This window comes from Mus pahari, chromosome 23 (assembly GCF_900095145.1).
Source record: "Mus pahari chromosome 23, PAHARI_EIJ_v1.1, whole genome shotgun sequence".
NCBI lineage: Eukaryota > Metazoa > Chordata > Mammalia > Rodentia > Muridae > Mus > Mus pahari.
The window spans coordinates 12,876,537-12,890,914 of record NC_034612.1 but is presented as its reverse complement, the minus strand read 5'-3'; the positions used below and the strand labels follow the sequence as shown (position 1 = coordinate 12,890,914).

At 47.9% G+C, this 14,378-nt stretch overlaps 1 protein-coding gene across 5 annotated transcripts in view; it reads left to right on the top strand.

The window, feature by feature from the left end:
• Kdm2b (lysine demethylase 2B) overlaps nt 1-14,378 on the top strand; it is a 121,641-nt gene that overhangs the window by 68,394 nt on the left and 38,869 nt on the right. For all 5 annotated transcript variants that reach the window (XM_029533595.1, XM_029533598.1, XM_029533596.1 and 2 more), the window contains one exon: nt 343-429. In XM_029533595.1, coding sequence (XP_029389455.1) covers nt 343-429 — 87 coding nt within the window. The remainder of the gene's footprint in view (nt 1-342; nt 430-14,378) is intronic.

Genomic DNA, 14,378 nt, shown 5'->3' with positions numbered 1-14,378 from the left:
CTTCTTTCCTTCTTTCCTTCTTTCCTTCTTTCCTTCTTTCCTTCTTTCCTTCTTTCCTTCCTTCCTTCCTTCCTTCCTTCCTTCCTTCCTTCCGCCCCCCTTCCCCTGCTTAACCTGACAAGGTTTCTCTGTATAACTTTGGCTGTCCTGGAACTCACTCTGTAGACCAGGCTGGCCTCGAACTCAGAAACCGGCCTGCCTCTGCCTCCCAAGTGCCGGGATTAAAGGAGTGTGCTGCCACTGCCTGGCTGAGGTTGGAATTCTTCAAGGGGTTAGTTTTGCCTCCGTAGGGGGTCCTTCCTTCACCCTCAGTTAATACGGATCCTCTGTTTGGCCACACAGAATGTACTGAAGGAGCACGTGGATGATGACCCCAGCCTTGCCATCACGGGGGTTCCTGTGGTCAGTTGGCCAAAGAAAACTGCAAAGGTAAGACACAGCTCGCTCCAGTGGAACACAGCTTCCCGAACCTGCCTTCTACCTGTCCTTGAGGACTGGAGCTGCTCCACCCGGGCTCCTGCAGAGGGCACCCCGCTTAGCATGACTGGTTTGAAGGAAATGTTCCCTGCAAATGCTTTCCTTTTCAAAAAACCATCTACCAGCTTTCCAAACTGCCAGTAGTGGCTGCTGGTAGAGGCCAACTGGGAAAGAGGGATTGAGGCTAGCCTCTCACAGACTTTCCCTCCCTCTCAGTGTGACTTCTTTTCATAAAACTAGTAGGCGTTTAACATAAAAATGTCTAAGCTGGGGCTCAGGAGATGGGTTAGGAGATAGGGGCAGGAAGATGTCTAGGCACCTTGCAAGGCTTCACGTGTCTTCCATCCATCTGCACTTGGCTTCAGCGTTTAGATGCACAAGTCGTGGGAATTGAACTCATGAAGGTTGGAAGAGCAGCCAGTGTTCACCGCCCCCCCGTGTGATTTTTATTTTTTTATGAATACAAAGCCTTCAGAACCAGGTGCCTGTACTCAGCACCGTCTAAATCAGTGGTTCTCAACCTTCCTAACGCTATGACCCGACCCTTGAAGACAGTTCCCCATGTCCTGGTGAGCCCCAGCCCTCAATTCATTTTCATTGCTGCTCCCTGATTGTCTTTTCACTACCGTTATGAATCGTAATGTAAATATCTGTTACCTAGTGTGGTTCTCGACAACCTCTGTGAAGGAGTAGTGTTCGACTACTGCTCTAAAGGTTAGCCATTGTTGCTGCTCCTGGTCGCATACTGTGAGTGCTCAAGAGACTGAGGCAGGAGGAAGTAGAGTTTGGAGGGAGCCTGGGCCACGTGGCTAGTTCAAGGCCAGCTAGGGCTCTACAGTGACCCTATCTCAGTAAATTAAACATTGGAGATTTAGTTCAGTGGCAGGACGTTTGGCAGATCATGGGAAAGGCTCTGGTGGTTCACCAAATGCAAGCCAAAGGAAAAAAAAACAAAGAATTATTTGAGCTCAGGGCATGGCTCAATGGTAGAGCTCCTGCTTAGCATACACAAAATCCTGGCTTCCTTCTCTAAGAAAATATTGTTATGAATGAGCCCCAGTGGGTGTTTTGCCAATTTTTTGACTGACTTCCTTCTAGTATAAATGATACAGAGGCCAGGCGTGGTGGCGCACGCCTTTAATCCCAGCACTCGGGAGGCAGAGGCAGGCGGATTTCTGAGTTCGAGGCCAGCCTGGTCTATGGAGTGAGTTCCAGGACAGCCAGGGCTACACAGAGAAACCCTGTCTTGGAAAAATAAATAAATAAATAAATAAATGACACAGAGAAGAACTTTGTAAACCTATGGGCACTGCCAACAGGGACAGCCGTTTGTGTGGTCCGGTGCATTTGAACATGACTTGTTGTATGTGTAAAATATACAGCCGGTTTCAGAGACAGCACAAGAAAAATGGAAGCTACTTCAGTAATTTTCATATTATTTTAACTAGTGTCTCCTGGTTGTACAAAAAATTGCCCAGTAAAATTTGAATATCAGATGAATAATAAATAAATTCTCTGTGTGGGTGTGTCCCCAGTGTTCTAGGACATACACTTATGCCCAAAGCATCATGCTTATCTGAAATTTAAGTGCACTCTGTTTTTACTTGATAAATCTGGCAGCCCAGTTGAAATGATAGTTTTCCAGAGGTAACACTTTAACTGGATTATTATTAAGGGGATTTTTTTTTTCGATTTTAATTTCTATGTTTTGGTTTGGTTTTTTGTTTGTCTGTTTGTTTTCAAGGCGGGGTTTCTCTGTGTAGCCCTGGCTCTCCTGGAACTGTAGACCAGGCTGGCCTCGAACTCAGAAATCCGCCTGCCTCTGCCTCCCAAGTGCTGGGATTAAAGGCGTGAGCCACCACACCCAGCTTAATGTTGGTTTTTGCAAGACAGGGTTTTTCCTAGGACTCCATTTGTAGTACAGGCTGGCCTCAAACTCGTAGACATCCTCCTGCCTCTGCCTCCCAAGTGTAGGGATTAAAAAGGTGTGCGTCACCATGCCCAGCCTTATTAAGGAGAATTTTATATGTGTGTTTGACAAAGGTAATCTAGAGTTTACTAAACCTCGTGGCCTCAAACTCAGATCTTCCTGCCTCAGTCCCCTTGCCTAGTCCAAATTACAGGAGTGTGCTACAAAAACAATAGTCTCAACCAGCTGTGGTGATATAAACCTATTATCTCAGCGTTTGGATGGTTGAGACAGGAGGATTAGGGATTTGAGGCCAGCCTCTGTCACATAGCACATTTGGGGCTAGCCTGGGATACATAGGTCTCTGACTTACAGAAGCAAAGCAAAAAATCAGCTGCAGATATGGCTCAGTGATAGAGTTCCAGGTTCAGTCTCTAGTCCCAGAGGGAGAGGTACATCTGTGGCTCCTCTTGCTTCTCTGTCCAGTGGCGCTCTTCCTGATGTTTCTTTTCACATTGTTTGATTATTTACCCAAAAGTCTATTTCTAAATGTGGGATTGCTTGGGGAAGAGGGCATCCATTATTTGGAGTTATTACTGAATTTCCCGAAGCCTAGGATAACAAAAACTGAGATCCGCCCCACTTGGTAGGAACCTGTGGGTTATAGAACATGGTCTATGTGTCAGTCCACAAACTCTACTATAGGCAGCTACCTGAAGCTGCAGGCTGGACCTGGGATCTTGTTATTGGGGCTCTCAATAACAAAGTAAAACTATGCTATAGCCTCCCAAGTGCCCGGGTCAACACATAGAGCCAATAATTATGTGTGTGTGTGTGTGTGTGTATGTGTGTATGTGTGTATATATATATGTGTGTGTGTGTATGTATGTGTGTGTGTATATATATATATATACCACACACATATACATATACGTGTACACACACACATGTATGTATGTATGTTTTGGTCTTTTGTGTCTCTGCCCACAAAAGCCAAGCTCTGTGGGTGCTCGGAGGTGATCAGCTCAGAGAGGCACACCATGTGCCTCAGGCCACACAGCTTATGAGCCTGTTTCTGTCAGGCCTGTCTGTGAGAACCCAGTGAAGTATGGCGGAGGGATGCAGGAGAGCAGCGCCACACTTGAGCATTTCCTGGCGGGGTAGGCTTAAAAAGTCAACAGGAAGGGAAGGAATGGCTGACTGACTTTGGGTGCCTGGGCCACGCCCGGTCTCTGGGTTCCCAGGTTGGCTGTCCAGCTCCCTTCCAATTTGATGCCTGCGGGGTTGAAAGATCAAAGGTGCTCACGGAGGCCACCAGGATGCAAGGCAAGGGAGCAGGGTCTGCCCTGGGTCCGGTTTCCCTACAAGTAATTGATGCTCAAGGGTGAACGGCAAGCCGTGCTTTGATCTCCCATCTCCCTTTGGGAGAACAAAGCCCATTTCTGGAACTGATTAGGTGCTGAGGGGCGCTTTCTGGTGGGATGTCCTTTCCGTTCCAGGATGCCACCGATCCCCATTCGTCACTCTTCCCTCCCAATTGGCTTTTTCCGTGAGTGACATCGGACTGGTTTTGATCTGTCTGCACTCTGGCTGCTTGCTTTTATAGCCAGGTGGTGGGATTTGGGAGGTGTGGGGGGGTGTCCTGTCTGTGACCCAGGGAGCAAGGCAGAGAGCTCTGCTTGTTTGAAGCCCCAGTCTCTGACCTGTATCCTTATTACTGAGCTGAAACTTCTGCTCACCAGCCAGACACTTCAAGCCACGCGCTTGCCTGGTATATTCTCAGAGGAAACAGAGTGAGACACAGCTAACCCCACTGGCAACACAGCTGTTGAAGCCTTCTCCTTATTAATCCCATCCCTTTTGGGCGTGGGGGTTAAGACACAGTCTCTCTGTGTGGCTGTCCCAGAACTTGCTCTGTAGACCAGGCTGGCCTTGAACTCGAGAGCTGCCTGCCTCTCTCTGCCTCCCGAGTGCAGGGCGGCCACCGTGCCCTCTGAGGACGTCACAGGGTGGATGCAGGTTGGCTAGAGGACGTGACCCAGGCCCTGTCCCATCTGTGTGTCTACTTCGTTTCTCTTCCTCTTCCTCTGCATTTGAGCAGATTAGATATGGGATGCCTGAGGAGTCTGGGGTCCTCTGGGTGTGATGTGTTGTCTGTCTCTGAAAAGGTGGGAGAACTTCCTTCCTGTGTTGTACTTGGGCGACGGAGAAACTAAGCGAATGATCTATGGTGGAGGGAATTGGTGGCTGATCATTGTTTCCTCTGCTTGGGGCTCTGTCAACTTCCTAGAGAGGCAGGGTAGTCTAATGAGGGCCAGTCCTTAGCCTGGGGCCATCAGTGTCACCTGGGAAGCTTGTTAAAAGTAGCAAAAGAGCAACCTGGGCTCCATTGCAAGGTCAAGGCCCACCTTGAGGATACAAAGCACAGACAGCCCTAACAGGGAAAGGAGTTTCTTGCAGTATCTTAGCAACCTGAATTTGATGCTTAGAACCCCTCATGGTAGAGGAGAGAACTAAGTCCTGCCAGTTGTCCTCTGACATACACATACCCTCCCGTGTCTGCTTGTCTCTGTCTCATGCGCGCGCGTGCGTGCGTGCGCGCGCGCACACACACACACACACACACACACACACACACAGTGAATGAATGAATGAATGAATGAACGTATGAATGCATAAATAAGTATTTTTAAGGTCTGTCTTGGGTCCTGCCCTTGACATAGAAAGGTCAATAAAACTGCTGAGCCCTGGGAATCTCTACTTCTAAGAGCTTCCAGATTATTCCAAGCGCTTGAGCATGTGCATTAGGGCCAAAGTCAGGCACCCCTGGTCCCTGACACCTGGCTCTCCCACTGACTAGCTGTTCTCTCCTGGGCCAGGCAAAGCCTCAGTTTACCTAGCTGTAAAAGGGGCTAAGCAGTGTGACTCCGGCACGGTTGCTGTAAGATACCGTCTGTAAGATATCTTTATGGGAAAAAAAAAAAAAAAAAACACGTGTGGAGGTGCACACCTGTGGTATGCGCTGCCCTCGGGAGGTAGAGGAGGGATGAACAGGAGTTTAAAATCATACTCAGCTGTACAGGAAATTCGAGGCCAGCCTCAGGCAAGCAAACACGCCAGTGGCATAAAACCCTCGGTTTTAGGGCCCAGCAACTCGGCGATATCTATTCTAGTCCTGCAGAGTTGTGACATACAAGCTTTTAACCACAGGCTGGTGATTCTCTGACCCAGGACAGCCGCACACGCCTGAAATGCTGTTACTCCCTCCTGAGCTGACTCAGGAGGATGAGTTTAAAGCCCTTCTACTTAATCTATGCAAAGACTGAGGGGCAGCTTTTTTTGTTTGTTTGTTTGTTTGCTTCTGTTGGTTTTGGTCTTCCCCCTTTTTTTTTGGTTTTTTGTTTTGAGATAGGGTCTCATATAGCCCAGGCTGGCCTCAAATTTGATTTGTAGCCAACTGGCCTTGAATCCCTGATCCGCCTGCCTCCACCTCCCAAATGATGGAATTGAAAGCATGCTCCACCATGCCTGGCCTGTGCAGCTTAATTTCTGTGATGTTCTTACAACATTTTTGTAATGAAGTGGTGCATCCTGGTTTTGGGGGGGGGATGAGGAATGAGAAGGGGGCATTTAAGAAGCTATCTTCTTTTTTTTTTTTTTTTAATTTATATGAGTACACTGTAGCTGTCTTCAGACACACACTAGAAGAGTACATGGGATCCCATTACTTTACAGATGGTTGTGAGCCACCATGTGGTTGCTGGGATTTGAACTCAGGACCTATGAAAGAGCAGTCAGTGCTCTTAACCATTGAGCCGTCTCTCCAGCCCCAGAAGCTGTCTTCTTTCATCCCTTCCTTTTTACCTTGGTGGTGAGAAACCACAGGCTCTTCAGCAAGGAGTGTAGCTACTTTTTTGTTGTTGTTGGTTTTTCCCAATACAAGGTTTCTCTCTGTAGTCCTGGCTGTCCTGGAACTCACTCCATAGACCAGGCTGGCCTCGAACTCAGAAATCGGCCTGCCTCTGCCTTCTAAGTGCTGGGATTAAAGGCGTGCGCCACCACTGCAGGGCAGGCAGCTATTTCTTTAGAATATGCCCTTGGGGCCTGTAGGTAGCCAAGACACTGACTAGGTCAGGGTCTGAGGAGAGGGTGTCAAAGGCCAAGGGTGTCCGCTGTCTGAACCTTTGCAGGTCTCTAGGAACAAGACAGACCTTATGTTAGCCCCATGGGGCAGCAGCTCCTGGGCCGGGACTAAGTGGCTCCCAGGACAACAAGGAAGTAGCCATTAGAAGCTGTACCAGGAGCCCAGAAGGGCAGAAAAGGCAAGCGAAGGGCCTAGGAGATGCTTTTTATGTGTGTGGGTGTTCCTTCCATGCCTCTGTGCACCATGAGCTTTGCAGTGCCCTCGGAGGCCAGAAGAACGTGTCCCATCCCGGGGGACCGGAGTTACGGATGGTTGTGAGCCACACGTGGATGCTGGGAGTGGAACCGAGGGGGAGGTTGTCCTTCCGGAAGAGCAGCTCTAAAACCACTGAGCATCTCTCTCTCTCTCTCCAGCCCCTAGGATGGAATGTTTAATGTTTAAAGTCTGTGTTCTGGAAACTAAGCTCTGTTCAGAATAACGGTTGCGCAATATCCACACACACACACCCCATCTTCCAGAAGGTTCTCTGAACCTTGGAGGACATGACTATAGACCTGCAGCTAAGACCTGTGGCTAAGAAATTGGCTACCATTATCAGTACCATTCGCTGGTTCTCTGGAGCATCCCCAGTGGCTGAGGCCGACAGCGAGTGACCTACACTTGTAAACACGCAGGTTTAATAAGGCAGTTGCTCAGACACATTCACACCCAGCTTGCAAAACCACAGCAGTGGCTTTTCCCTTGGCTCCTATGATCTTTTCAGCCACGGGTTTTTATTCTGGTTTACAGTACCAGGCTTAAAACTCCATCTTGTGGAACAGGTCTTAAAACCAACTGGAAGGCTGTTGTTACCCATGACAGCTGAGCCACTATGACCCAAGCAGCCACATCACACCTGGCATGTCGGTGGTTTAGTACACAAGGCTCTATAACCAAGCAGGGATGTTGGAGGCAGGAAAAAGCTCCACTGGGGTGGGAGTTTCAAGTTAGTTCCCTGCTTAAATTTTTCAGATCTTACAGTCAAAGCATGTATATGCACTATTCTCATAAGGTCTTCCTGGCTATTTCTCTCATATAAACAGCCACAGTAGCAATAGCTTTTATGCTCTGTCGGGCCTCGGTCTTTCTTCCCTGGTCAACAATACACAGGGCGAAGGCCCAGTCCTGGTGCTGGTGTTTAAGTCTAGTAACCTTACAGAGCTCTTGAATGTCTGTTCCCACCCATGTATGTTACCATTTGGAGTTAAGCTTCTAGCTGTTATTTAATAACCCCCCCCCCTTTTTTTCCCCTCTAAATTTGCCCCGCCCACTTGGTTAGCTGACAGTACCATTGCCCCTGGTTGTCTTCAGCCCAGTTCTGTACATTGACATTTGGGAAATGGCTGCTTCTGTCACTGTGGATTCTTCTTGGACACCCAAATAGAACAGAGTTGGGTGAGGCCCTTCAGGGTGGCTCCCCCTGTTGCTTGCTTGAAATGCTTCTAAGTGGCCTGTGGTTGTGTCCACCCAGGCGAGGGCATGTTTGCATCACTCCCTGATGGGCAAGGGCCCCATGGGAGTCTTCCTGCCCATCCGCGTGGTACAGATTGATTTGTGTGCACGTCCCATCAGAGCATCCTCTTGTCAAAGCCGTCATGGGAAACAGTTCTCAGATGATAGCATGCAATATGTCAGACTGTTTCACAGAATGCCTTCAACCCTACCCATTTTCCAACCTGTGTTGGATCCTCTGTGACCAGACTTTATATGAACTCTGGGGGCACCTTCCAAGGGTACCTGAGGGGAAATGGCTCATATCCTGGTAAGGGCACCTGTTTCCTGATTTCCAGGGGCTGTGGGACTGCCACGTGGAAAACTACCATGGGTTCCTGTTGAATTCTGTTAAATATTTCTTTCCACATCTGTTGCCCCTATAGTGTCCAACCCAGCACCTGCCATTTTCCTTTTCCCAGTAGGCCATCCATCAACCAAGGCGCCTCTATATACAACCAGACTGTCAGTACAGATCATCCCAAGCCAAGTCTTGGCCATCAGCTACTTCTGTCTTCTCCTTTCCCAGACATGTGGCATGAGCAGACATGTTTATTGCAGCAGCTACCCATTCTTGTTTTGAGGTGCCGACTAACACCGTCTGTGTCCTGGGGATCTATAGGGATGGATGCTATCCCTTCCAGGACTTTGAACTGGTTTCGCTGTTGGTCCCATCACTGGAGGGCTTCTCAGTGGCTTTAAAGGACACTAATCCTGGGACAGCCTGCATGGCATTGGCAATGGGGTTTTGTGGACACCATGCCTTGTTGCAAGTGTGCGTGTCACCTAGGTAGAGTTTGCTTCTGTGCCACACCAAAAAGGGGGCTGTCAACACTGCCCTTCATTGTGAAGCTGTCTATTATAGTCGCTGTAATAGATTCTACCTGCGGCAGTGCTTTATCTATGGCTAACAGTTGCCATTCTAGTGCTGTGCACCCAGCTCTTCCCCTTCCCATGTCTGAGACCAAAACCCTTTTGGAAGTGTCTCCTCAGCTTACTTTGGCCATAGCCAGCCCTCCCCCCCCCCACCCCCCCCCAGTTACAGTTTTCTTAACTTCTGGTGACTTCTAATGGGAAGGGACCCTGGAGTGTTACTTGTGTTAAGTTGACAACGGGTGAACTGTAGTGGCTATTCCTGGTTGTCAACTTGACTATATCTAGAATGAACTCCAATCCAGAGTTGCAAGGCTCACCAGTGGTCTTAATCTGGAGGCTGGGGGATAGAAGTTTCTGACCTGGATCTTGGCATGGAGATCTTGAGGCCTAGTGGCTGTGAATTCCTGAAGATGAAGACAGGGAGATCTCTTGAGTTCAAGGTCATCTGGGATTAAGGGCGTGGTGGCACACACCTTTAATCTGAGCCATACCTTCTGGAGATCTACATAAGGACGTTGGAAGAAGGACGATTCATTCTTCTTTGCTTGCCTTGTGAGACTAAGCGACTGCTAGATCCTTGGACTTCATTCACACAGCTGCTGCTGGCCATTGTTGGGGAGTTGGACCACAGACTATGTCATCAACAGATTCCCTTACTGTATTGAGACTACCCATAAGTTCTGTGACTCTAAAGAACCCTGACTAATATAGGGGCCCACAACTGTTTAGTTTGTCCTACAAGGATCTTAGAATGCTCTAAATCCTCACTAGCCTTTCTGTCTCAACTCCACAAAATATCTTTTCCTTTTATCAAGTTCTATAGAGGATGGGCAAATTGGGTGTCTTTATATGTAGCTCAGGTTGTCCTTGAACTCTTATTTCTTGTTTTTTACCTTTATTTCACCAATATCCTTATGTAGGTCTCCAGCAGAAGGTGTGGCCCAGATTAAAGGTGTGTGCCACCACGCCTGCATCTGGGACTTGCTTTATCCCAAATGACCTCAAACTCAGAGATCTCCTTTTACAGGTGTTTTGCCTGCATGGATGTCTATATACTATGTATGTGCAGTGCCCGCAGTGGCCAGAAGAGGGTGCTCATCCCTTGAAACTGGAGCTACAGTTGTGAACCATCATGTAGGTCCTTGAAATTGAACCTGGGCCCTCCGTAAGAGCACCAAGTGCCCTTAACCACTGAGCCATCTCTGGCAACACCATACCCCTTGGTGAGACAAGGTTTGCCTATGCAGTCCTGGCTAGTCTGACACTTCCTGTTGTATCTGAGGCTGAACTCGAACTCACAGCAATCCTTGGCTGCGATGCCACCATGCTTGGCTTAGAGTGGCGATTACATCTTCCTCGTGCCAAGGTGGGAATGAGTCCATGATTCATGGGGCTTTGGAGGGTTTCAAGTGCCAAGCGTTGGAGTGAGAACCCGGGTCTCTCTCACGGGATATGCAGCCTCCGACAGCGCCTGAGCTTATATTTGTACCTTCTGGTGGGCCTTGGATCAAGAAACCCCCAACGCAGCTGGGCGTGGTGGCACACACCTTTAATCCCAGCACTCGGGAGGCAGAGGCAGGCGGATTTCTGAGTTCGAGGCCAGCCTGGTCCACAACACAGCTGCTCTGCACTTTGCAAGTGGGGGTGGGGTAGATGGAGGCTGGATCATGGTGTGTGTGTGTCTGTCTGTCTGTCTGTCTATCCTTTCACCTGCTGCTGGCCTGTGTAGTTTTAAATGTTCAATGTAAGACTATATCCCCGGGCAGGGCTGTGGTGGCGCACACCTTTAATCCAAGCACTTGGGAGGCAGAGGCAGGTGGATTTCTGAGTTCGAGGCCAGCCTGGTCTACAGAGTGAGTTCCAGGACAGCCAGGGCTACACAGAGAAACCCTGCCTCGAAAACAAACAAACAAACAAACAAAAAAAAAAAACAAAAAAAGAATATATCCCTTTGGGTTAATCAAACATTGGTGCTTGTTTTCAGGGTCAATCAAGCTTCATTTATAGACTTTCGTGTTTGTGGAATCTGTCTTTTATCTACTTACACGTAGCCTCCCCAACCATATCTGTTAACCCACAGGTCTTTAAGCAGAAACGCATCTAAGCAAGGTTGTAAATGTGTTGATGAATTGGTTAATTGCTTGATTAAACGATGGGTCAGGGAAGATGTGACCAGAGGCTAGAATGTACCTAGCCTCTTCTCCCCTCCAAATTCTTTGTCAGTTTTTCTTCCTCCTGTTTGTTTGTTCCACAGTGAGCAGGTGGGTGCCTGGCATTGTGTGCACTGTGCAGGCTACTGGACATAGACGAACAGCTTTTACGCTTGGTCTTCATGGAGCTTGTAGGTTATAACAGAAGACGATTAGTTAGCCAGCCGCGCTACTCCCGTGTGGGAAGGAAGACAAGTGTGTGCTGTGGTAAGGTGGTGGGAGGTCTTGACTAGGGGGAGATGGGAGGGGCCTAGAAGCTAAGACTTACAGGTGAAAGATCAGAGGGTCAGGCCTAGGACGAGACACTGATATAGGTGAGTCAGACAGGGCCTTTTGGGGGCTAGTGAATGTTGGCGATCACGGTCAAGAATTTAAATTTGATGCCGAGAGTCTGAGAGAGTCATTTTTGGAGGGAATGGCTGTATTGTGATAAAAATATATGTTGCACTAAAGTTAACATCCTGAGTGTGGGTAGATGGCTCGCAAGCATGGGGGACCCGAGTTTACACCACCCTGTATACTTTACATAGGGAGACATACAGCTCCTATCTGTATTCCCAGTCAGAGATAGGAGGATTCCCGGGGCTTCTGGTCAGGCCTTTCTAGCATGAGCTTCAGGTTCAGTGAGACCCTATCTCAAAACCAACCAACCAAGCAAATAATCAAAAATAAGGTGGAGGGTGAAGCGAGAACCCAGCACTCGGGAGGCTGAGGCAGGCGGATTTCTGAGTTCGAGGCCAGTCTGGTCTACAGAGTGAGTTCCAGGACAGCCAGGGCTATACAGAGAAACCCTGTCTCGAAAAACAAAAAACAAAACAAAAACAAACAAACAAAAACAACAACAACAACAAAAAAGACCTAATACTCCTGGATCTGTTATTTTAGGTTGAGACAAGGTGTTACTCTGTAATCCTGTCTGGCTTTAAAACTCACTATGTAGACTAGGCTGTCCTTGAACACCCAAGTGCTGTGACAAGAATTGAGCATGCATGATCCATCCATTTTATTAACTAGTGTATCAAAGTTTTCCCCGCACACCAAGAGCCTGGAAAATTGTTGTGCCCCCCACCCATAATTGTTGAATGAATGAACCCAATAGCAAAAATTTCCAGAAGCTTCTAAAGATAAAGTTTTAGCCACTTAGTTTCATCCTTTTGATCTCTTTGACCTGCCCCAGGCTCCTCCCACATCTTTTTCCCTTCCAGTTAATTTCAAAGACAGTAGGTGAGGCTTGGGAGGCAAGAGTGAAGTCCATTTTCCATCATGGCCAAATGCTTCAGAGTCCTATGGTGATGTCACTGGCTCCTGTCTCTTGCTTTCAGGTCAAAGTCGTAGTGAGCTGCTAAAAGACCAGTGATTGAAAGAGGAGCTCCCTCAGACTGGGGCAGCCCCCTTCAACCTGGGACGACCGTGCCACGCTGGCATTTGTCAGCGCTTATTCGGGTCCTTTAGGAACACGTTATTGGAACCCTAAGGCAGCACTTGGCTGAAATAGCCTGCAATTAGTCTGTAGCCACGGCTTTGGCTTGAGGCTGATAACCTGAGCGGCTGTGTTAATAACGAACGCCTCAGACATGTTCTTGGGAAGCAGTGGAGACACCGCGGGCTGGAGCGTTTAGTGAGGCCATTCGGGAAGTCTGGCGGGCAGTAAGTGATCCTTTGTCCGTTGCTGCCCTTCTATTTCCAGAACAGTGACTGATCTTTTAGATCTTTTAGCCATCAGGTGCAATCATATATTACAAGTGACTTTTCCATTCCTCCCACCTCCTGTCTCTCTCTCCCTCTCTTTCCTCTCTTTTCTTCTTTCTACTTAGTCGGTCATTGTTAGGAATGTTTGACTACACAATCCCTTTAACTCATCCTTCCAATTTAGGAAATCTAGAAAAAAAACACCAGGGCAAGATCAGTTAAAATGTATGTGTTGACTGGTGCCGAGACTACCTAGGGCATCCAGCATGCTAATCACACGTGGCACCACTGAGCCACGCCCCAGGCTCCTCCCATATCTTCTTTCTTCCTCCCAGTTAATTTTGCTTTGTGTTTCTGATGAGCTGAGGGGACCCTTAGTTGCACATAAAGAAAGTAGGTGAGGCTTGGGAAGCAAGAACAAAGTCCAGTTTCCATCATGGGCAACAAATCCAGTTATTAAGTTGGAAGCCTGGGAATACTTAGAGCCATTAAGTGAAACTATGTATCAAAAACCGGCCCCAGACTCCAGCAGCACCCCCCCACCCCCCAATTCCAAGAGCTAGGATTGCAGACCTGTGCCACCAGATGTCATTTTGAGGCTGAATTCCACTGTGTGTATGTATATATACCCCAGTTTTATATATACTACATTTTGCTTCTCTGTTTGTCAAAGGACACTTGGCTTTCTTTTACTGTAGTGGGTTTTTTGGTTTTGGTTTTTGTTTTTGTTTTTTCGAGACAGGGTTTCTCTGTGTAGCTCTGGCTGTTCTGGAACTCACTCTGTAGACCAGGCTGGCCTCGAACTCAGAAATCCCCCTGCCTCTGCCTCCTAAGTGCTGGGATTAAAGGTGTGTGCCACCACTGCCGGGCTTTTTAAAGATTTCTTTTAAAATTTTTTTTTTATTATATCTAAGTACACTGTCGCTGTCATCAGACACTCCAGAAGAGGGCGTCAGATCTCATTACACATGATTGTGAGCCACCACCATGTGGTTGCTGGGATTTGAACTCAGGACCTTCAGAAGAGCAGTCAGTGCTTTTAACCGCTGTGCCATCTCTCCAGCACCTAAAGATTTTTTAAAAAAAGTTTATATTGTGCGTATGAGTGTTTTTGTTGGCCTGTGTCACGCGCACCATGCTCATGTCTGAGTACCCCAGGAGGTCAGGAGAAGGCATCAGACCCTGTAGGATGGGAGTTAAAGACAGTTATGAGCCAATGCAGTGCTAGGAAACCAAACCCTGGTCTAAGCTTATCTTTGTCCAGGCCAATGAGATGGTTCAGTTGATAGAGGCACTGCTGCCAAGTCTGGCATTTTGTATTTCCTCTATGAGACCTATATGAGTAGAGGATGACATAAGTTGTCCCCTCCTCTCCACACCTTTGGCATACTTAAACCTACACGCAAAGACAATTAGTAAAATTAATAAATAAAATTTAATGCCAAATCTCTTTACTTTTTGCTCCTATGATCAATTCATTCTTCTTAGAGCAAACCTGTTGTCTTCACCTGTTACCACTTTGAACTGTCCTGATAATTATGAT